Source organism: Nerophis lumbriciformis, linkage group LG29 (assembly GCF_033978685.3).
Source record: "Nerophis lumbriciformis linkage group LG29, RoL_Nlum_v2.1, whole genome shotgun sequence".
Classification (NCBI taxonomy): domain Eukaryota; kingdom Metazoa; phylum Chordata; class Actinopteri; order Syngnathiformes; family Syngnathidae; genus Nerophis; species Nerophis lumbriciformis.
Genome location: NC_084576.2, coordinates 30,458,743 through 30,482,474, shown reverse-complemented (window position 1 = coordinate 30,482,474; position 23,732 = coordinate 30,458,743). Strand labels below are relative to the sequence as shown.

The window sequence follows — 23,732 nt, the reverse complement described above, 5'->3', positions numbered from 1 at the left end:
AGGTCTCTATCATTGTGTTGCTTTTCAGAGGAAATTGTTGTGGTCAACATGGAGCCCGAGCCCACCTTTAAGAAGATGGACACTGTGGTCCGATTAGACTGTGTGAGTTTCTCCTCAAACCAGCCAATTCATTAGGTACACCTGCATGAGCAATATCTTGATGTTTTGTTATGCTTGTAGTCTGCAGGGGTACCTAATGTTGTGGCCAGTGGGTATTGTTATCTTATTGACCCTCGTTTTTTTCATGCAGGGCTCCGACGCTGTCGTCAAAGTCGAGGTAAACAAAGTGTGACATCATTTTAACACACTTTTTTATTTCTTTATTTTTTATTTCATTTTTTCAACACTTTAAAAATAAATGCATATTATATTATTATATTATATTATTTTGTTAATGTTGTCATTTCAACACACTTTCAAAAAATATATCATATTATTATATATTATTTTTTAAATGTTGTCATTTCAACACACTTAAAAAATGTTTATATTATATTATATTATTTTTTTAATGTTGTCATTTCAACATACTTTAAAAAATTACATTATATTATTATATATTATTTTTTAAATGTTGTCATTTCAACACACTTTAAAAATAATTACATTATATTATATATTTGTTTATGTTGTCATTTCAGGCCATTTAAAAAAAATACTAAGTTACATTATTATATATTATTTTTTTAAATGTATATTATATCATTATATATTTTTTAATGTTGTCATTTCAACACACTTTTTAAAAAAGCATATTGTATTATTTTATTATATAATTTTTTTTATGTTGTCATTTCAACACACTTAAATTTTTTTATATAATATTATATATATATTTTTTTTATGTTGTCATTTCAACACACATTAAAAAAATATATTATATATATTTTTTAATGTTGGCATTTCAACACATTTAAAAAAAATGCATATTATATTATTTTATTATATAAAATTTTTATGTTGTCATTTCAACACCTTTAAAAAATTTACATTATATATATATATATATATATATATTTTTTTTTTTTTAATTTTTTTTTTAATTTTTTTTTTTAATGTTGTCATTTCAACACACTTAAAAAATGTATATTACCCCATCCATCCATCCATTTCCTACCGCTTGTCCTTTTTGGGGTCGCAGGAGGAAGTGTATATTATAATATATTATATATTTTTTTGTATGTTGTCATTTCAACACACTTAAATGTTTTTATATTATATTATATATATATTTTTTTTATGTTGTCATTTCAACACCTTTAAAAAATTTACATTATATATATATTTTTTTTTTTTAATGTTGTCATTTCAACACACTTAAAAAAAATTATATTATATTATATTATATTTTATTATTTTTAATGTTGTCATTTCAACACACTTAAAAAATAAGTTATGTTATATTATTATATTATATTATTTTTTTAATGTTGTCATTTCAACACAGTTTAAAAAAAAATATATTATATTATATTATTTTTTTGATGATGTAATTTCAACACACTTTAAAAAAAAAAAAACCATATAATTGTATTATATTTTTTTTATGTTGTCATTTCAACACACTTAAAAAAAATGGTATATTATATTATTATATCATTTAATTTTTTTTAATGTTGTCGTTTCAACACACTCAACCATCACACGGATTTGCATTTTGTCCACCAAGGAGGACGACAAGGACGCCAAAGGGAAAAAAAAGAAGAGGAAGAAGGGGGACGAGATGGAAGACGAAGGATTGGATGAAAGCATGCTGGACTGGTGGTCCAAATATTTTGCCTCCCTGGAGACTCTGACGGAGGTGCGACACATTTTATACATCAGTGACGTCTTGTCCCGTCACGTGACGCCCTGCTCTCGCTGCTGCAGGCACTGAAGGGCCAAGAGGGGACGCTGTCGGATACGGAAGACAAAGAAGACGTGGACCTGGCAGATGGAGGAGGTACACAAGCTTAAAGCTGCTCTCAGAATAATTCAGTAGTTTTCTTATTTTAATGCAAGCCAAGTTACATTTTATTAAGGGCCATAATCAAAGAAATTTAAAGAATTGCTATTAGTCATATTATCAAGGGAATTAGGTAGCAATAGCCGTCATTTTATGAAAATAAACTTGCAATATTGTGCAAAAAAAGTAGCAATTTTACAATATTTTTATTGTAATTTTTTTAGGGGAAAAAAGTTGTTGTTTTACTCTAATAAAGTTGCAATTTTTTTCTAAACAAGTTGAAATTATACATGAATAAAGTTACAATATTACAAGAAAAAAGTCATAGTTTAAAGTCGAAAAATGTCCTACTTTTATAAGAATAAAGTTGCATTACTCTATTAGGATAACAAAACTTTTTTTTTGGTAATTTTACAATTAAAAAATGGCAATATTACGAGATTTTTTATTTTTATTTGACCATAATAAAGTCACAATATTCTTTAAAAAAATATCTCAATTCTACATATATAAAGGTACAATATGACAATAACTTCTCTTGTATGAATTAAGTTGCATATTAGGATAACAAACAGTCAAATATAAAGTATATGTGTTATAATATTATTTGTTGTAGTTTTACAATGAAAAATTAGCAATATTACACGAAAATGGCCATAATTAATATCAAAATATTTTTGGAAAAAAAGTAGCAATTTTACAATAATTATATTGCAATATTTTGGGGGGAAATTTTTATTTTAATAAAGTTGCAATTTTTTTTTAGTAAAAAAGTTGGAATTCTACATGAATTATGTTACAATATTACAAGGAAAAAGTCATAGTTTAAAGTCAAAAATGGTCCTACTTTTATAAGAATAAAGTTGCATTACTCTATTAGGATAACAAAACTTTTTTTTGGTAATTTTACAATTACAAAATAGCGATATTACGAGAAAAACATTTTTATTTTACCATAATAAAGTCACAATATTCTTTAAAAAAACCTGAATTCTACATATATAAAGGTACAATATGACAAGAACTTCTCTTATATGAATTAAGTTGCATATTAGGATAACAAACTGTCAAATATAAAGTATATGTGTTATAAGATTTTTGTTGTATTTTACAATGAAAAACTAGCAATATTACACGAAAATGGCCGTAATTAATATCAAAATATTTTTTGAAAAAAAGTTGCAATTTTACAATAATTATATTGCAATATTTTGGGGGGAAAATTTTATTTTAATAAAGTTGCAATTTTTTTTTAGAAAAAAAGTTGGAATTCTACATGAATTATGTTACAATATTACAAGAAAAAAGTAATAGTTTGAAGTCGAAAAAAGTCCTACTTTTATAAGAATAAAGTTGCATTACTCTATTAGGATAACTAAACTTTTTTTGGGTAATTTTACAATTAAAAAATAGCTATACTACGAGAATTGTATTTTTATTTTACCATAATAAAGTCACAATATTCTTTAAAAAAAAAAACTGAATTCTACATATATAAAGGTACAATATGACAAGAACTTCTCTTGTATGAATTAAGTTGCATATTAGGATAGTAAACTGTCAAATATAAAGTATATGTGTTATAAGATTTTTGTTGTAATTTTACAATGAAAAACTAGCAATATTACACGAAAATGGCCATAATTAATATCAAAATATTTTTAGAAAAAAAGTAGCAATTTTACAATAATTTTACTGCAATATTTTGAGGAAAAAATGTGTTTTTTAATTTTAATAAAGTTGCTATTTTTTTTTAGAAAAAAGTTGGAATTCTACATTAATTAAGTTACAATATTACAAGAAAAAAGTAATAGTTTGAAGTCGAAAAAAGTCCTACTTTTATAAGAACAAAGTTGCATTACTCTATTAGGATAACTAAACTTTTTTTGGGTAATTTTACAATTAAAAAATAGCTATACTACGAGAATTGTATTTTTATTTTACCATAATAAAGTCACAATATTCTTTAAAAAAAACAAACTGAATTCTACATATATAAAGGTACAATAAGACAAGAACTTCTCTTGTATGAATTAAGTTGCATATTAGGATAGTAAACTGTCAAATATAAAGTATATGTGTTATAAGATTTTTGTTGTAATTTTACAATGAAAAACTAGCAATATTACACGAAAATGCCCATAATTAATATCAAAATATTTTTTGAAAAAAAGTAGCAATTTTATAATAATTTTACTGCAATATTTTGAGGAAAAAATGTGTTTTTTAATTTTAATAAAGTTGCTATTTTTTTTTAGAAAAAAGTTGGAATTCTACATTAATTAAGTTACAATATTACAAGAAAAAAGTCATAGTTTAAAGTCGAAAAATGTCCTACTTTTATAAGAACAAAGTTGCATTACTCTATTAGGATAACAAAACTTTTTTTTGGTAATTTTACAATTAAAAAATAGCTATACTACGAGAATTGTATTTTTATTTTACCATAATAAAGTCACAATATTCTTTAAAAAAAAAATCTGAATTCTACATATATAAAGGTACAATATGACAAGAACTTCTCTTGTATGAATTAAGTTGCATATTAGGATAACAAACTGTCAAATATAAAGTATATGTGTTATAAGATTTTTGTTGTATTTTACAATGAAAAACTAGCAATATTACACGAAAATGGCCGTAATTGATATCAAAATAGTTTTTGAAAAAAGTAGCAATTTTACAATAATTTTATTTCAATATTTTGACGAAAAAAAGTTGTTGTTTTTTAACTCTAATAAAGTTGCAATTTTTTTCTAAACAAGTTGAAATTCTACATGAATAAAGTTACAATATTACAAGAAAAAAGTCATAGTTTAAAGTCGAAAAATGTCCTACTTTTATAAGAATAAAGTTGCATTACTCTATTAGGATAACAAAACTTTTTTTTGGTAATTCTACAATTAAAAAATGTCAATATTACGAGAATTTTTATTTTTATTTTACCATAATAAAGTCACAATATTCTTTAAAAAAATATCTCAATTCTACATATATAAAGTTACAATATGACAATAACTTCTCTTATATGAATTAAGTTGCATATTAGGATAACAAACTGTCAAATATAAAGTATATGTGTTATAAGATTTTTGTTGAAATTTTACAATGAAAAACTAGCAATATTACACGAAAATGGCCATAATTAATATCAAAATATATTTTTTTTAAAACTAGCAATTTTACAAAAATGTTATTGCAATATTTTGAGGAAAAAAAGTTGTTGTTTTTTACTCTAATAAAGTTAAAAAAAAATTCTAAACAAGTTGAAATTATACATGAATAAAGTTACAATATTACAAGAAAAGAGTCATAGTTTAAAGTCGAAAAATGTCCTACTTTTATAAGAATAAAGTTGCATTACTCTATTAGAATAACAAAACTTTTTTTGGGTAATTTTACAATGAAAAAATGTCAATATTACGAGAATTGTTTTTTAATTTTACCATAATAAAGTCACAATATTCTTTAAAAAAAAATCTGAATTCTACATATATAAAGTTACAATATGACAATAACTTCTCTTATATGAATACAGTTGCATATTAGGATAACAAACTGTCAAATATAAAGTATATGTTATAAGATTTTTGTTGGAATTTTACAATGAAAAACTAGCAATATTACACGAAAATGGCCATAATTAATATCAAAATATTTTTTGAAAAAAAGTAGCAATTTTACAAAAATGTTATTGCAATATTTTGAGGAAAAAAAGTTGTTGTTTTTTACTCTAATAAAGTTGCTTTTTTTTTTCTAAACAAGTTGAAATTATACATGAATAAAGTTACAATATTACAAGAAAAAAGTCATAGTTTAAAGTCGAAAAATGTCCTACTTTTATAAGAATAAAGTTGCATTACTCTATTAGGATAACAAAACTTTTTTTTGGTAATTTTACAATTAAAAAATAGCAATGTTACGAGAACATTTTTTTTATTTTACCATATTACAGTCACAATATTCTTTAAAAAAAAATCTGAATTCCACATATATAAAGTTACAATATGACAATAACTTCTCTTATATGAATTAAGTTGCATATTAGGATAACAAACTGTCAAATATAAAGTATATATGTTATAAGATTTTTGTTGGAATTTTACAATGAAAAGCTAGCAATATTACACGAAAATGGCCATAATTAATATCAAAATATTTTTTGAAAAAAAGTAGCAATTTTACAAAAATGTTATTGCAATATTTTGAGGGAAAAAAAGTTGTTGTTTTTTACTCTAATAAAGTTGCATTTTTTTTCTAAACAAATTGAAATTATACATGAATAAAGTTACAATATTACAAGAAAAAAGTCATAGTTTAAAGTCGAAAAATGTCCTACTTTTATAAGAATAAAGTTGCATTACTCTATTAGAATAACAAAACTTTTTTTGGGGTAATTTTACAATGAAAAAATGTCAATATTACGAGAATTGTTTTTTAATTTTACCATAATAAAGTCACAATATTCTTTAAAAAAAAATCTGAATTCTACATATATAAAGTTACAATATGACAATAACTTCTCTTATATGAATACAGTTGCATATTAGGATAACAAACTGTCAAATATAAAGTATATGTGTTATAAGATTTTTGTTGGAATTTTACAATGAAAAGCTAGCAATATTACACGAAAATGGCCATAATTAATATCAAAATATTTTTTGAAAAAAAGTAGCAATTTTACAAAAATGTTATTGCAATATTTTGAGGGAAAAAAAGTTGTTGTTTTTTACTCTAATAAAGTTGCATTTTTTTTCTAAACAAATTGAAATTATACATGAATAAAGTTACAATATTACAAGAAAAAAGTCATAGTTTAAAGTCGAAAAATGTCCTACTTTTATAAGAATAAAGTTGCATTACTCTATTAGGATAACAAAACTTTTTTTTTGTTAATTTTACAATTAAAAAATAGCAATATTACGAGAACATTTTTTTTATTTTACCATATTACAGTCACAATATTCTTTAAAAAAAATCTGAATTCCACATATATAAAGGTACAATATGACAAGAACTTCTCTTATATGAATTAAGTTGCATATTAGGATAGCAAACTGTCAAATATAAAGTATATGTGTTATAAGATTTTTGTTGTATTTTACAATGAAAAACTAGCAATATTACACGAAAATGGCCGTAATTGATATCAAAATAGTTTTTGAAAAAAAGTAACAATTTTACAATAATTTTATTGCAATATTTTGAGGAAAAAAAGTTGGGTTTTTTAACTCTAATAAAGTTGCTATTTTTTTCTAAACAAGTTGAAATTCTACATGAATAAAGTTACAATATTACAAGAAAAAAGTCGTAGTTTAAAGTCGAAAAATGTCCTACTTTTATAAGAATAAAGTTGCATTACTCTATTAGGATAACAAAACTTTTTTTTGGTAATTTTACAATTAAAAAATAGCAATATTACGAGAACATTTTTTTTATTTTACCATATTACAGTCACAATATTCTTTAAAAAAAAATCTGAATTCCACATATATAAAGTTACAATATGACAAGAACTTCTCTTATATGAATTAAGTTGCATATTAGGATAACAAACTGTCAAATATAAAGTATATGTGTTATACGATTTTTGTTGTAATTTTACAATGAAAAACTAGCAATATTACACAAAAATGGCCATAATTAATATCAAAATATTTTTAGAAAAAAAGTAGCAATTTTACAATAATTTTACTGCAATATTTTGAGGAATAAATTTGTTTTTTAATTTTAATAAAGTTGATTTTTTTTTTTTTGAAAAAAGTTGGAATTCTACATTAATTAAGTTACAATATTACAAGAAAAAAGTCATAGTTTGAAGTCGAAAAATGTCCTACTTTTATAAGAACAAAGTTGCATTACTCTTTTAGGATAACTAAACTTTTTTTTGGTAATTTTACAATTAAAAAATAGCTATACTACGAGAATTGTATTTTTATTTTACCATAATAAAGTCACAATATTCTTTAAAAAAAAAATCTGAATTCTACATATATAAAGGTACAATATGACAAGAACTTCTCTTGTATGAATTAAGTTGCATATTAGGATAGCAAACCGTCAAATATAAAGTATATGTGTTATAAGATTTTTGTTGTATTTTACAATGAAAAACTAGCAATATTACATGAAAATGGCCGTAATTGATATCAAAATAGTTTTTGAAAAAAAGTAACAATTTTACAATAATTTTATTGCAATATTTTGAGGGGAAAAAGTTGGGTTTTTTAACTCTAATAAAGTTGCAATTTTTTTCTAAACAAGTTGAAATTCTACATGAATAAAGTTACAATATTACAAGAAAAAAGTCATAGTTTAAAGTCGAAAAATGTCCTACTTTTATAAGAATAAAGTTGCATTACTCTATTAGGATAACAAAACTTTTTTTTGGTAATTTTACAATTAAAAAATAGCAATATAAGAGAGAAAAAAATTTATTTTACCATATTACAGTCACAATATTCTTTAAAAAAAATCTGAATTTCACATATATTAAGTTACAATATGACAAGAACTTCTCTTATATGAATTAAGTTGCATATTAGGATAACAAACTGTCAAATATAAAGTATATGTGTTATAAGATTTTTGTTGTAATTTTACGATAAAAAAGTAGCAATATTACACGAAAATGGCCATAATTAATACCAAAATATTTTTAGAAAAAAAGTAGCAATTTTACAATAATTTTACTGCAATATTTTGAGGAAAAAATTTGTTTTTTAATTTTAATAAAGTTGCTGGGTTTTTTTTAGAAAAAAGTTGGAATTCTACATTAATTAAGTTACAATATTACAAGAAAAAAGTCATAGTTTGAAGTCGAAAAAATGTCCTACTTTTATAAGAATAAAGTTGCATTACTCTATTAGGATAACAAAACTTTTTTTTGGTAATTTTACAATTAAAAAATAGCAATATTACGAGAACATTTTTTTTATTTTACCATATTACAGTAACAATATTCTTTAAAAAAAATCTGAATTCCACATATATAAAGTTACAATATGACAAGAACTTCTCTTATATGAATTAAGTTGCATATTAGGATAACAAACTGTCAAATATAAAGTATATGTGTTATAAGATTTTTGTTGGAATTTTACAATGAAAAACTAGCAATATTACACGAAAATGGCCATAATTAATATCAAAATATTTTTTGAAAAAAAGTAGCAATTTTACAAAAATGTTATTGCAATATTTTGAGGAAAAAAAGTTGTTGTTTTTTACTCTAATAAAGTTGCATTTTTTTTCTAAACAAGTTGAAATTATACATGAATAAAGTTACAATATTACAAGAAAAAAGTCATAGTTTAAAGTCAAAAAATGTCCTACTTTTATAAGAATAAAGTTGCATTACTCTATTAGAATAACAAAACTTTTTTTTTGTAATTTTACAATGAAAAAATGTCAATATTACGAGAATTTTATTTTTATTTTACCATAATAAAGTCACAATATTCTTTAAAAAAAATCTGAATTCTACATATATAAAGTTACAATATGACAATAACTTCTCTTATATGAATACAGTTGCATATTAGGATAACAAACTGTCAAATATAAAGTATATGTGTTATAAGATTTTTGTTGTAATTTTACAATGAAAAACTAGCAATATTACACGAAAATGGCCATAATTAATATCAAAATATTTTTTGAAAAAAAGTAGCAATTTTACAAAAATGTTATTGCAATATTTTGAGGAAAAAAAGTTGTTGTTTTTTACTCTAATAAAGTTGCATTTTTTTCTAAACAAGTTGAAATTATACATGAATAAAGTTACAATATTACAAGATAAAAGTCATAGTTTAAAGTTGAAAAATGTCCTACTTTTATAAGAATAAAGTTGCATTACTCTATTAGGATAACAAAACTTTTTTTGGGTAATTTTACAATTAAAAAATAGCAATATTACGAGAACATGTTTTTTATTTCACCATATTACAGTCACAATATTCTTTAAAAAAAATCTGAATTCCACATATATAAAGTTACAATATGACAAGAACTTCTCTTATATGAATTAAGTTGCATATTAGGATAACAAACTGTCAAATATAAAGTATATGTGTTATACGATTTTTGTTGTAATTTTACAATGAAAAACTAGCAATATTACACAAAAATGGCCATAATTAATATCGAAATATTTTTAGAAAAAAAGTATCAATTTTACAATACTTTTACTGCAATATTTTGAGGAAAAAAATTTGTTTTTTAATTTTAATAAAGTTGCTATTTTTTTATTTGAAAAAAGTTGGAATTCTACATTAATTAAGTTACAATATTACAAGAAAAAAGTCATAGTCTGAAGTCGAAAAATGTCCTACTTTTATAAGAATAAAGTTGCATTACTCTATTAGGATAACAAAACTTTTTTTTGGTAATTTTACAATTAAAAAATAGCTATACTACGAGAATTGTATTTTTATTTTACCATAATAAAGTCAAAATATTCTTTAAAAAAAAAAATCTGAATTCTACATATATAAAGGTACAATATGACAAGAACTTCTCTTATATGAATTAAGTTGCATATTAGGATAACAAACTGTCAAATATAAAGTATATGTGTTATAAGATTTTTGTTGTAATTTTACAATGAAAAACTAGCAATATTACATGAAAATGGCCATAATTAATATCAAAATATTTTTAGAAAAAAAGTAGCAATTTTACAATAATTTTACTGCAATATTTTGAGGAAAAAATTTGTTTTTTAATTTTAATAAAGTTGCTATTTTTTTTTTTAGAAAAAAGTTGGAATTCTACATTAATTAAGTTACAATATTACAAGAAAAAAGTCATAGTTTGAAGTCGAAAAATTTCCTACTTTTATAAGAACAAAGTTGCATTACTCTATTAGGATAACAAAACTTTTTTTGGGTAATTTTGCAATTAAAAAATAGCTATACTACGAGAATTGTATTTTTATTTTACCATAATAAAGTCACAATATTCTTTAAAAAAAATCTGAATTCTACATATATAAAGGTACAATATGACAAGAACTTCTCTTATATGAATTAAGTTGCATATTAGGATAGCAAACTGTCAAAAAATCAGATTTTTGTTGTATTTTACAATGAAAAACTAGCAATATTACACGAAAATGGCCGTAATTGATATCAAAATATTTTTAGAAAAAAAGTAGCAATTTTACAATAATTTTATTGCAATATTTTGACGAAAAAAAGTTGTTGTTTTTTAACTCTAATAAAGTTGCAATTTTTTTCTAAACAAGTTGAAATTCTACATGAATAAAGTTACAATATTACAAGAAAAAAGTCATAGTTTAAAGTCGAAAAATGTCCTACTTTTATAAGAATAAAGTTGCAATACTCTATTAGGATAACTAAATTCTCTTTTTTTTTGGCGATTTTACAATTAAAAAATAGCAATATTACGAGAAAAACATTTTTATTTTACCATAATAAAGTCACAATATTCTTTAAAAAAATATCTCAATTCTACATATATAAAGTTACAATATGACAATAACTTCTCTTGTATGAATTAAGTTGCATATTAGGATAACAAACAGTCAAATATAAAGTATATGTGTTATAATATTATTTGTTGTAGTTTTACAATGAAAAATTAGCAATATTACACGAAAATGGCCATAATTAAAATCAAAATATTTTTGGAAAAAAAGTAGCAATTTTACAATAATTATATTGCAATATTTTGGGGGGAAATTTTTATTTTAATAAAGTTGCAATTTTTTTTTTAGAAAAAAAGTTGGAATTCTACATGAATTATGTTACAATATTACAAGAAAAAAGTCATTGTTTAAAGTCGAAAAATGTCCTACTTTTATAAGAATAAAGTTGCATTACTCTATTAGGTTAACAAAACTTTTTTTTGGTAATTTTACAATTAAAAAATAGCAATATTACGAGAATTTTTATTTTTATTTTGTCACAATATTCTTTAAAAAAATATCTGAATTCTACATATATAAAGTTACAATATGACAATAACTTCTCTTGTATGAATTAAGTTGCATATTAGGATAACAAACATTCAAATATAAAGTATGTGTTATAAGATTTTTGTTGTAATTTTACAATGAAAAACTAGCAATATTACACGAAAATGGCTATAATTAATATCAAAATATTTTTAGAAAAAAAGTAGCAATTTTACAATAATTATATTGCAATATTTTGAGGGAAAATTTTTATTTTAATAAAGTTGCAATTTTTTTTTAGAAAAAAAGTTGGAATTCTACATGAATTATGTTACAATATTACAAGAAAAAAGTCATAGTTTAAAGTAAAAAAATGTCCTACTTTTATAAGAATAAAGTTGCATTACTCTATTAGGATAACAAAACTTTTTTTTGGTAATTCTACAATTAAAAAATAGCAATATTACGAGAAAAACATTTTTATTTTACCATAATAAAGTCACAATATTCTTTAAAAAAAAAAATCTGAATTCTACATATATAAAGGTACAATATGACAAGAACTTCTCTTATATGAATTAAGTTGCATATTAGGATAGCAAACTGTCAAATATAAAGTATATGTGTTATAATATTATTTGTTGTAGTTTTACAATGAAAAACTAGCAATATTACATGAAAATGGCCATAATTAATATCAAAATATTTTTAGAAAAAAAGTAGCAATTTTACAATAGTTATATTGCAATATTTTGGGGGAAAAATTTTATTTTAATAAAGTTGCAATTTTTTTTTAGAAAAAAGTTGGAATTCTACATTAATTAAGTTACAATATTACAAGAAAAAAGTCATAGTTTGAAGTCGAAAAATGTCCTACTTTTATAAGAATAAAGTTGCATTACTCTATTAGGATAACAAAACTTTTTTTTGGTAATTTTACAATTAAAAAATAGCAATATTACGAGAATTGTATTTTTATTTTACCATAATAAAGTCACAATATTCTTTAAAAAAAAAATCTGAATTCTACATATATAAAGGTACAATATGACAAGAACTTCTCTTATATGAATTAAGTTGCATATTAGGATAACAAACAGTCAAATATAAAGTATATGTGTTATAATATTTTTGTTGTAGTTTTACAATGAAAAACTAGCAATATTACACGAAAATGGCCATAATTAATATCAAAATATTTTTTGAAAAAAAGTAGCAATTTTACAATAATTATATTGCAATATTTTGGGGGGAAATTTTTATTTTAATAAAGTTGCAATTTTTTTTTAGAAAAAAAGTTGGAATTCTACATGAATTATGTTACAATATTACAAGAAAAAAGTCATAGTTTAAAGTCAAAAACTGTCCTACTTTATAAGAATAAAGTTGCATTACTCTATTAGGATAACAAAACTTTTTTTTGGTAATTCTACAATTAAAAAATAGCAATATTACGAGAAAAACATTTTTATTTTACCATAATAAAGTCACAATATTTAAAAAAAAAAGAATGTATGTAAGAGTCTTTGTTTGTTTACTTACTACTAAAAGACAAGTTATTTAAGGACTAAATTACAATAATAAACATATGTTTCATGTATCCTAAGATTTATTGTTAAAATAAAGACAATAATGACATTTTTTGTGGTGCCCTTTATTTAGAAAAGTATCGAAATACTACACACGCCCACAATGCCTGACATGAATCCACCATATTCTGCCATGAAAGTTGTCAATTAGGGGAAAATAAACATTGTGATTGAACAACACCACAGTGAGGCGTTCACTGGCGTCCAATAGAGTGGGACGTGCCACAATGAGTGTGCAAAAGTCTTAGGTCACCACCACTGTTGTTGGTTTTTTTCTGACTTTTTACTCAGTATTGTAGGTTTGGTGAGAATCTGGATAAAGATGCAGCTATATGAGGTCATGGAGTAAGCGAACAAACAATACATTTAATGGTGGCCGATGAGACTTTTGTGCCGTACATTTGGCAACTTTCATGTTGGAATTCATGTCTGGAGTGCTGTGCTTCTCTTTTTTTTACGTCTGGCTAACTCAGACGTCAAACCTGATGACTCTCCTGTGAAAGGCTCCAAGAGGGGCAAAGGCAAGAAGGACAGGAAGAAGGCGGCCATGGATCCCCAGGAGAAGAAAAAAGCCAAGCTGGAGGAGCTGAAGGTAACGTGACGTCACTGAACGCACCGCCGAAAGCTGGCTGTTCACCCTTCTCGTCGTCCTCGAACACAAAGGTGTACCCCAAAGAGCTGGAGGGCGACTTTGACAACTTTGAGGACTGGCTGCACAGTTTCAACCTGTTCCGGGGGAAAGGCGGCGATGACGACGACCAAAACGGGACGGACGAGGACCGGATTGTCGGGAAATTCAAAGTAAGCACAGGATGTGGAAATTGTACCGTTTTGCAGTATCTTTAAATCAGGTTGAAAAATTACAGTCATAAATTACCCTTTTTTTTTGCAATGTTAATACCTAAAAGTTATACTTTTACAAGAATAATAATGGAATATTAAAAAAAATAATAATAATTTTCAAAGCATAAAGACACATTTTAATTTGATTTGCAATGAGAAGATAAATAGTTTAAAAAAAATAGACTTGCATTAAAGATGACATCATTTTTCTATAATAAAATGGCAATATTATAGGGAAAACATTTGTAATAAATAAAATGTTTACGCTAAAATAAACATTTTGCAAAAGTAAAGAGTCATAATTTTTTTACATAAAAAAAGGCATATTTTATAAATAAAGTCGCAATTTTGCTAGAATTCAAACGCATTTTACGAAAATTATTACAGGAGGAAAAAAAAGTCGTACATTTTTAAGGCTCTGAATTTGACAAAATAAAAGTCGTAATTTTACAAGAATAAAGTTGCAATTTTTAATGAATAACGTTTGTAATTTGCAAATTTAATGTTGCAATATTAATGAATAAAGTCTGTAGTTTGACAAGAATAATGTTGCAATATTATTAAATGAAGTTTGTAATTTGACAAGAATAACATTGCAATATTAATGAAGTTTTTAATTTGACAAGAATAATGTTGCAATATTATTAAAAAATGTTTTAATTTGATGTGAATAAAGTTGCATCATTATTAAATAAAGTTTACAATTGGACAAGAATAACGTTGCAATATTAATAAAGTTTTAATTTGACAAGAATAATGTTGCAATATTAATAAATAAAGTTTTAATTTGATGAGAATAAAGTTGCAATATTAATAAATAACGTTGTAATTGGACAAGAATAAAGTTGTAATATTAATAAAGATTTAATTTGACAAGAATAACGTTGCAATATTATTAAATCATGTTTTAATTTGACAAGAATAAAGATGCAATATTAATGAATGAAGTTTGTACTTTGACAAGAATAAAGTTGCAATATTATTAAATAAAGTGTGCAATTGGACAAGAATAAAGTTGCAATATTAATAGAGTTTTAATTTGACAAGAATAATGTTGCAATATTAATAAAGGTTTAAATTGATGAGAATAAAATTGCATTATTATTAAATAAAGCTTAAAATTTGAGAAGAATAAAGTTGCAATATTTATGAATAAGTTTGTTATTTGACAATAATAAAGTTGCAATATTAATAAAGTTTTAATTTGACAAGAATAAAGTTGCAATAATAATAAATACAGTTTGTAATTTGACAAGAATAAAGTTTCATTATTATTAAATAAAGTTTGTAATTTGACAGGAATAACGTTGCAATATTATTTTTTTTAAAGTTTGTGATTGTACAAAAATAATGATGCAATATTAATAAAGTTTTAATTTGACAAAAATAATGTTGTAATAATAATAAATCGTTTTAATTTTATAAGAATTAAGTTGCAATATTATTAAATAAAGTTTATAATTTGACAAGAATAAAGTTGCAATATAATGAATACGTTTATTTGACAAGAATAAAGTTGCAATATTAATAAAGTTTTAATTTGACAAGAATAAAGTTGCAATACTAATAAATACAGTTTGTAGTTTGACAAGAATAGAGTTGCAATATTATTTTTTTTAAAGTTTTAATTTGACAAGAATAAAGTTGCAATATTATAAAAAAAAAAGTTTTAACTTGACAAGAACATAATGCAATTATAATAAATACAGTTTGAAATTTGACAAGAATAAAGTTTCAACATTATTAAATAAAGTTTGTAATTTGACAAGAATAAAGTATCTATATTATTAAATAAAGTTTGTAGTTTGACAAGAATAAAGTTTCAATATTATTAAATAAAGTTTGTTATTTGACAAGAATAACGTTGCAATATTATTATAAAAAAAAGTTTGTGATTGTACAAAAATAACTTTGCAATATTAATAAAGTTTTAATTTGACAAAAATAATGTTGTAATAATAACAAATAGTTTTAATTTTATGAGAATTAGGTTGCAATATTATTAAATAAAGTTTATAATTTGACAAGAATAAAGTTGCAATATAATGAATACGTTTACTTGACAAGAATAAAGTTGCAATATTAATAAATAACATTTTATTTTGACAAGAATAAAGTTGCAATATTAATCAAGTTTTAATTTGACAAGAATAAAGTTGCAATATTAATCAAGTTTTAATTTGACAAGAATAAAGTTGCAATATTAATTAAAGCTGCAAGCAGCATTGGTCGGGCCCGCGTATTTGGCAGGTGCTAGTCCTAAGTGTCCCAATACTTTTGTGTACTTTTAGTCTGAAGTGTCCCAAGACTTTTGTCTAGTGTACCTACCTTGTCTGCATTGTGTGGGCACGTTGGTAATTCCTGCTTTTAAGCAGCCATCTTAAAAAAACAGCAGCGCAGCAGCATCAGCGCAGCGGGTCTTTGAAGGGTCATAAAATCAAAACCGGAGCAGGTATTAAAAAGCTGTTTTGTTATTTAATACACAAGGGTTTAATCTCTCTCCTGTGTTAGTTTGAAGCCGAAACAACAAACGCGCTCAGAGGAGATAGTTTTTGAAGGAAGGTGACCGGTTTTTACAAAAAAATTGTTTTGAAGGGGGAATAGCAAACTTTCTGTTGATTTTTGCTGGGGGTTGTCAATTTATGAAATGTAGGTCTAAGTGAGACCTACATAGAGGTTTTTATTTCATGTCTCTCCAACCTTCCCAGTAGGAGTTACAGGCAGTTTTGTCAGTTTTTTCATCCGAGGAGCAGTTTTTTGTGCGTTTTATTAGAAAATTGCGCTAGAGCACAATTTTGAGATTTGGGGTTAGGTTTTTTTATTAGATCACAATGTTTGCCAGTCGTGATGTTTGCGTTCAGTTTGGTGAGTTTTGAAGCATGTTAAGGGGGTCAAATTACAGCTCAAAGAGGCAAAAGTGACTGTTTTTAGTACTTTTCTGTCTTGAAGGGGGAATTGCCAACTTCCTGTTGATTTCTGCCCAAGAATGTACAATTATGAAATGTAGATCTAAGTCAGACCTACATAAAGGTTTTTGTTTCATGTCTCTCCGACCTTCCTAGTGGGAGTTACAGGCAGCGTAGTTTTTTATTCTTCCTAGGGGGCGCTAGAGCGCAATTTTGAGTTTTGGGGTTCGTTTTTTTTATTAAAAGGCAATTTTCGCAGGTCCTGGTGTGTGGGTCAAATATGGTGAGTTTTGAAGCATGTTAAGTGGGTCAAATTAGTGCTCAAAGAGGCGGCGGAAGAAGAAAGAAAGAAAGAAAGAAAGAATAATAATAAAACCTTAGAAAAACAATAGGTCCTTATGTCCCATTGCGGGCCCTAGTAATAATAAAACCTTAGAAAAACAATAGGTCCTTATGTCCCATTGCGGGCCCTAGTAATAATAAAACCTTAGAAAAACAATAGGTCCTTATGTCCCATTGCATAAGGACTCCCTTTGGGAGTCCTTATGCAATGGGCCATTGCGGGCCCTAATAAATACAGTTTGAAATTTAACAAGAATAAAGTTTCAACATTATTAAATAAAGTTTGTAATTTGACGAGAATAAAGTTTCAACATTATTAAATAAAGTTTGTAATTTGACGAGAATAAAGTTTCAACATTATTAAATAAAGTTTGTAATTTGACAAGAATAAAGTTTCAGTAGTATTAAATAAAGTTTGTTATTTGACAAGAATAAAGTTGCAATATTCATAAATATTGATTAGAGTAACTGATGAAGTGTGTGTACCATCAGGGCTCCATGTGCATGTACAAAGTGTCCGAGGACCTGCCCAGAGACTTGGACTCCAACATGGGGATGTTCCAGAACATTCCCCACAACGATCCCGTCAACGTCCTGGTGCGGGTGTACATCATCAGGGTGAGCGGCGTGCTCTCTATGGGATCAACAACAAGCAGTGGAGTACAACTTACTGTACTTGTACTGTACTTGTACTGTACTTGTACTGCAGGCCACTGACCTGCACCCTGCTGACATCAACGGGAAAGCGGACCCGTACATCGCCATCAAGCTGGGGAACACGGAGGTGAAGGACAAAGAGAACTACATCTCCAAGCAGCTCAACCCTTTGTTTGGAAAGTAAGGACACACAAGAAGGAATGCAAATATCTTTCCATCTACATGCATATACCACTGTATCTCTTCTCCCTCGCCAGGTCTTTCGACATGGAGGTCACCTTCCCTATGGACTCCACTCTCACCGTGTCCATCTACGACTGGGACCTGGTCGGCACCGACGACCTGATCGGAGAGACCAAGCTGGACCTGGAGAACCGCTTCTACAGCAAACACAGACCCACCTGCGGCATCACCTGCAGCTACGCCACGTGAGCAGCACCACCTGTCCTAATATTCACAATGCATGGACACCGTCTTGTGGAGGGCTACATTGTGCTGGTCTACTAACACGTATAGGAAGAGGATTTATGTGTGAACCATAAATAGGCACAAAAATGTTCTTTAAAAAAGTAAATGTTTTACTTATTTTTTAAACATTTTTAAATTCATATGGCCTTGTTCGTTACGGTTTACCTGACACATGAAACGGGACGAATTTCTACAACAAATTTGCAAGAAAGATGAAAAATAATTTAGTTAATGAAACATAAATTGGCACAAAAATGTTCTTTAAAAAAGGACATTTTTTACTTATTTTTGAATTTTTTTAAAATTGATATGGCCTTGTTTGTTACGGTTTACCTGACACATGAAACGGGATTAATTTAGACAAAAAATTTGCAAGAAATATGAAAAATGTTTTAGGAAATTAACCATAAATCAGCACAAAAATGTTCTGTAAAAAAGGAAATGTTTTACTTATTTTTTAAACATTTTGAAATTCATATGGCCTTGTTCTTTACAGTTTACCTGACACATGAAACGTGATTTATTTAGACAAAAAATTTGCAAGAAATATGAAAAATGTTTTAGGAATTGAACCATGAATCAGCCCAAAAATGTTCTTTAAAAAAGGAAATATTTTACTTATTTTTGAAACATTTTAAAATTTATATGGCCTTGTTCGTCACGGTTTACCTGGCACACGAAACGGGACAAATTTCTACTAAAAATGTGCAAGAAAGATGAAAAATGTTTTAGGAGTTGACCCATAAATTGGCACAAAAATGTTCTTTAAAAAACTAAATGTTTTACTTATTTTTGAAACATTTTTTATTTCATATGGCCTTGTTCAATACGGTTTACCTGACACATGAAACGGGACGAATTTCGACAAAAAATGTGCAAGAAAGATGAAAAATGTTTTAAGAAATTTAACCATAAATCGGCACAAAAATGTTTTTTAAAAAACTAAATGTTTTACTTATTTTTGAAACATTTTTAAATTCATATAGCCTTGTTTGTTACGGTTTACCTGACACATGAAACTGGACAAAATTCTAAAAAAAACTTTGCAAGAAAGATGAAAAATGTTTTAGGAAATGAACCATAAATCGCCACAAAAATGTTCTTTAAAAAACTAAATGTTTTACTTGTTTTTTAAACATTTTTAAATTCATATGGCTTTGTTCGTTATGGTTTACCTGACACATGAAACAGGACAAATTTCTACAAAAAAATGTGCAAGAAAGATGAAAAATGTTTTAGGAAATGAACCATAAATCGGCACAAAAATGTTCTTTCCATCCATCCATCCATCTTCTTCCGCTTATCCGAGGTCGGGTCGCGGGGGCAGCAACCTAAGCAGGGAAGCCCAGACTTCCCTCTCCCCAGCCACTTCGTCCAGCTCCTCCCGGGGGATCCCGAGGCGTTCCCAGGCCAGCCGGGAGACATAGTCTTCCCAACGTGTCCTGGGTCTTCCTCATGGCCTCCTACCGGTCGGACATGCCCTAAACACCTCCTTAGGGAGGCGCTCGGGTGGCATCCTGACCAGATGCCCGAACCACCTCATCTGGCTCCTCTCCATGTGGAGGAGCAGCGGCTTTACTTTGAGCTCCCCCCGGATGACAGAGCTTCTCACCCTATCTCTAAGGGAGAGCCCCGCCACTCGGCGGAGGAAACTCATTTCGGCCGCTTGTACCCGTGATCTTGTCCTTTCGGTCATAACCCAAAGCTCATGATCATAGGTGAGGATGGGAACGTAGATCAACCGGTAAATTGAGAGCTTTGCCTTCCGGCTCAGCTCCTTCTTCACCACAACGGATCGATACAGCGTCCGCATTACTGAAGACGCCGCACCGATCCGCCTGTCGATCTCACCATCCACTCTTCCCTCACTCGTGAACAAGACTCCGAGGTACTTGAACTCCTCCACTTGGGGCAAGATCTCCTCCCCAACCCGGAGATGGCACTCCACCCTTTTCCGGGCGAGAACCATGGACTCGGACTTGGAGGTGCTGATTCTCATCCCAGTCGCTTCACACTCAGCTGCGAACCGATCCAGTGAGAGCTGAAGATCCTGGCCAGATGAAGCCATCAGGACCACATCATCTGCAAAAAGCAGAGACCTAATCCTGCAGCCACCAAACCAGATCCCCTCAACGCCTTGACTGCGCCTAGAAATTCTGTCCATAAAAGTTATGAACAGAATCGGTGACAAAGGGCAGCCTTGGCGGAGTCCAACCCTCACCGGAAACGTGTCCGACTTACTACCGGCAATGCGAACCAAGCTCTGGCACTGATCATACAGGGAGCGGACCGCCACAATCAGACAGTCCGAAACCCCATACTCTCTGAGCACTCCCCACAGGACTTCCCGAGGGACACGGTCGAATGCCTTCTCCAAGTCCACAAAGCACATGTAGACTGGTTGGGCAAACTCCCATGCACCCTCAAGGACCCTGCCGAGAGTATAGAGCTGGTCCACAGTTCCACGACCAGGACGAAAACCACACTGTTCCTCCTGAATCCGAGGTTCGACTATCCGGCGTAGCCTCCTCTCCAGTACACCTGAATAGACCTTACCGGGAAGGCTGAGGAGTGTGATCCCACGATAGTTAGAACACACCCTCCGGTTCCCCTTCTTAAAGAGAGGAACCACCACCCCGGTCTGCCAATCCAGAGGTACCGCCCCCGATGTCCACGCGATGCTGCAGAGTCTTGTCAACCAAGACAGCCCTACAGCATCCAGAGCCTTAAGGAACTCCGGGCGGATCTCATCCACCCCCGGGGCCTTGCCACCGAGGAGCTTTTTAACTACCTCAGCAACCTCAGCCCCAGAAATAGGAGAGCCCACCACAGATTCCCTAGGCACTGCTTCCTCGTAGGAAGACGTGTTGGTGGGATTGAGGAGGTCTTCGAAGTATTCCCTCCACCGATCCACAACTTCCGCAGTCGAGGTCAGCAAATGTTCTTTAAAAAACTAAATGTTTTACTTATTTTTGAAACATTATTAAATTCATATGGCCTTGTTCGTTACGGTTTACCTGACACATGAAACGGGATTAATTGAGACAAAAAATTTGCAAGAAAGATGAAAAATGTTGTAGGAAATGAACCATTTATCGGCACAAAAATGTTCTTTAAAAAAGTAAATGTTCTACTTATTTTTGAAACATTTTCAAATTCATATGGCCATGTTCGTTACGGTTTACCTGACACATGAAACGGGACAAATTTCTACAATAAAATTACTAGAAAGATGAAAAATGTTTTAAGAAATGAACCATAAATTGGCACAAAAATGTTCTTTAAAAAAGTAAATGTTTTACTTATTTTTTAAACATTTTTTATTTCATATGGCCTTGTTTGTTACGGTTTACCTGACACATGAAACGGGACGAATTTCTACAAAAAATGTGCAAGAAAGATGAAAAATGTTTTAGGAATTGAACCATAAATCAGCCCAGAAATGTTCTTTAAAAAAAGGAAATATTTTACTTATTTTTGAAACATTAAAACATTTATATGGCCTTGTTCGTTACGGTTTACGTGACACATGAAACGGGACGAATTTCTACAACAAATTTGCAAGAAAGATGAAAAATAATTTAGGTAATGAAACATAAATTGGCACAAAAATGTTCTTTTAAAAAGGACATTTTTTACTTATTTTTGAATTTTTTTTAAATTGACATGGCCTTGTTTGTTACGGTTTACCTGACACATGAAACGGGATTAATTTAGACAACAAATTTGCAAGAAATATGACAAATGTTTTAGGAAATTAACCATAAATCGGCACAAAAATGTTCTGTAAAAAAGGAAATGTTTTACTTATTTTTGAAACATTTTTAAATTCATATGGCCTTGTTCGTTACGGTTTACCTGACACATGAAACGGGACGAATTTCTACAACAAATTTGCAAGAAAGATGAAAAATAATTTAGGTAATGAAACATAAATTGGCACAAAAATGTTCTTTAAAAAAGGAAATTTTTTACTTATTTTTAAAAAATTTTAAAATTGATATGGCCTTGTTTGTTACGGTTTACCTGACACATGAAACGGGACGAATTTCGACAAAAAATGTGCAAGAAAGATGAAAAATGTTTTAGGAAATGAACCATAAATCGGCACAAAAATGTTCTTCAAAAAACTAAATGTTTTACTTATTTATTTATTTATTTATTTATTTTTTTTATTTTATTTTTTTTTTACTTATTTTTGAAACATTATTACATTCATATGGCCTTGTTCGTTACGGTTTACCTGACACATGAAACGGGATTAATTGAGACAAAAAATTTGCAAGAAAGATGAAAAATGTTTTAGGAAATGAACCATAAATCGGCACAAAAATGTTCTTTAAAAAAGTAAATGTTTTACTTATTTTTGAAACATTTTCAAATTCATATGGCCTTGTTCGTTACGGTTTACCTGACACATGAAACGGGACGAATTTCAAATAAAAATGTGCAAGAAAGATGAAAAATGTTTTAGGAAATGAACCATAAATCGGCACAAAAATGTTCTTTAAAAAACTAAATGTTTTTCTTGTTTTTGAAACATTATTAAATTCATATGGCCTTGTTCTTTATGGTTTACCTGACACATGAAACGGGACGAATTCCGACTAAAAATGTGCAAGAAAGATGAAAAATGTTTTAGGAAATGAACCATAAATCGGCACAAAAATGTTCTTTAAAAAATTAAATGTTTTACTTATTTTTGAAACATTTTTAAATTCATATGGCCTTGTTCGTTACGGTTTACCTGACACATGAAACGGGATTAATTGAGACCAAAAATTTGCAAGAAAGATGAAAAATGTTTTAGGAAATGAACCATAAATCGGCACAAAAATGTTCTTTAAAAAACTAAATGTTTTACTTATTTTTGAAACATTATTAAATTCATATGGCCTTGTTCGTTATGGTTTACCTGACACATGAAATGGGACAAATTTCTACTAAAAATGTGCAAGAAGGATGAAAAATGTTTTAGGAATTGACCCATAAATTGGCACAAAAATGTTCTTTAAAAAGTAAATGTTTTACTTATTTTTGAAACATTTTTAAATTCATAT

General features: G+C 27.8%; 1 protein-coding gene across 2 annotated transcripts in view; it reads left to right on the top strand.

Annotated features, from left to right (window-relative positions):
* LOC133571958 (otoferlin-like) overlaps positions 1-23,732 on the top strand; it is a 108,104-nt gene that overhangs the window by 73,056 nt on the left and 11,316 nt on the right. The window contains exons 24-32 of one of the 2 annotated variants that reach the window (XM_061924521.1): positions 29-102; positions 251-277; positions 1,670-1,801; positions 1,870-1,942; positions 13,960-14,048; positions 14,120-14,257; positions 18,040-18,165; positions 18,257-18,384; positions 18,462-18,632. In XM_061924521.1, the coding sequence (XP_061780505.1) occupies positions 29-102; positions 251-277; positions 1,670-1,801; positions 1,870-1,942; positions 13,960-14,048; positions 14,120-14,257; positions 18,040-18,165; positions 18,257-18,384; positions 18,462-18,632 (958 nt within the window). Of the gene's footprint in view, positions 1-28; positions 103-250; positions 278-1,669; positions 1,802-1,869; positions 1,943-13,959; positions 14,049-14,119; positions 14,258-18,024; positions 18,166-18,256; positions 18,385-18,461; positions 18,633-23,732 lie in introns of both variants that reach the window. The other variant, XM_061924520.1, reaches the window with a different exon arrangement.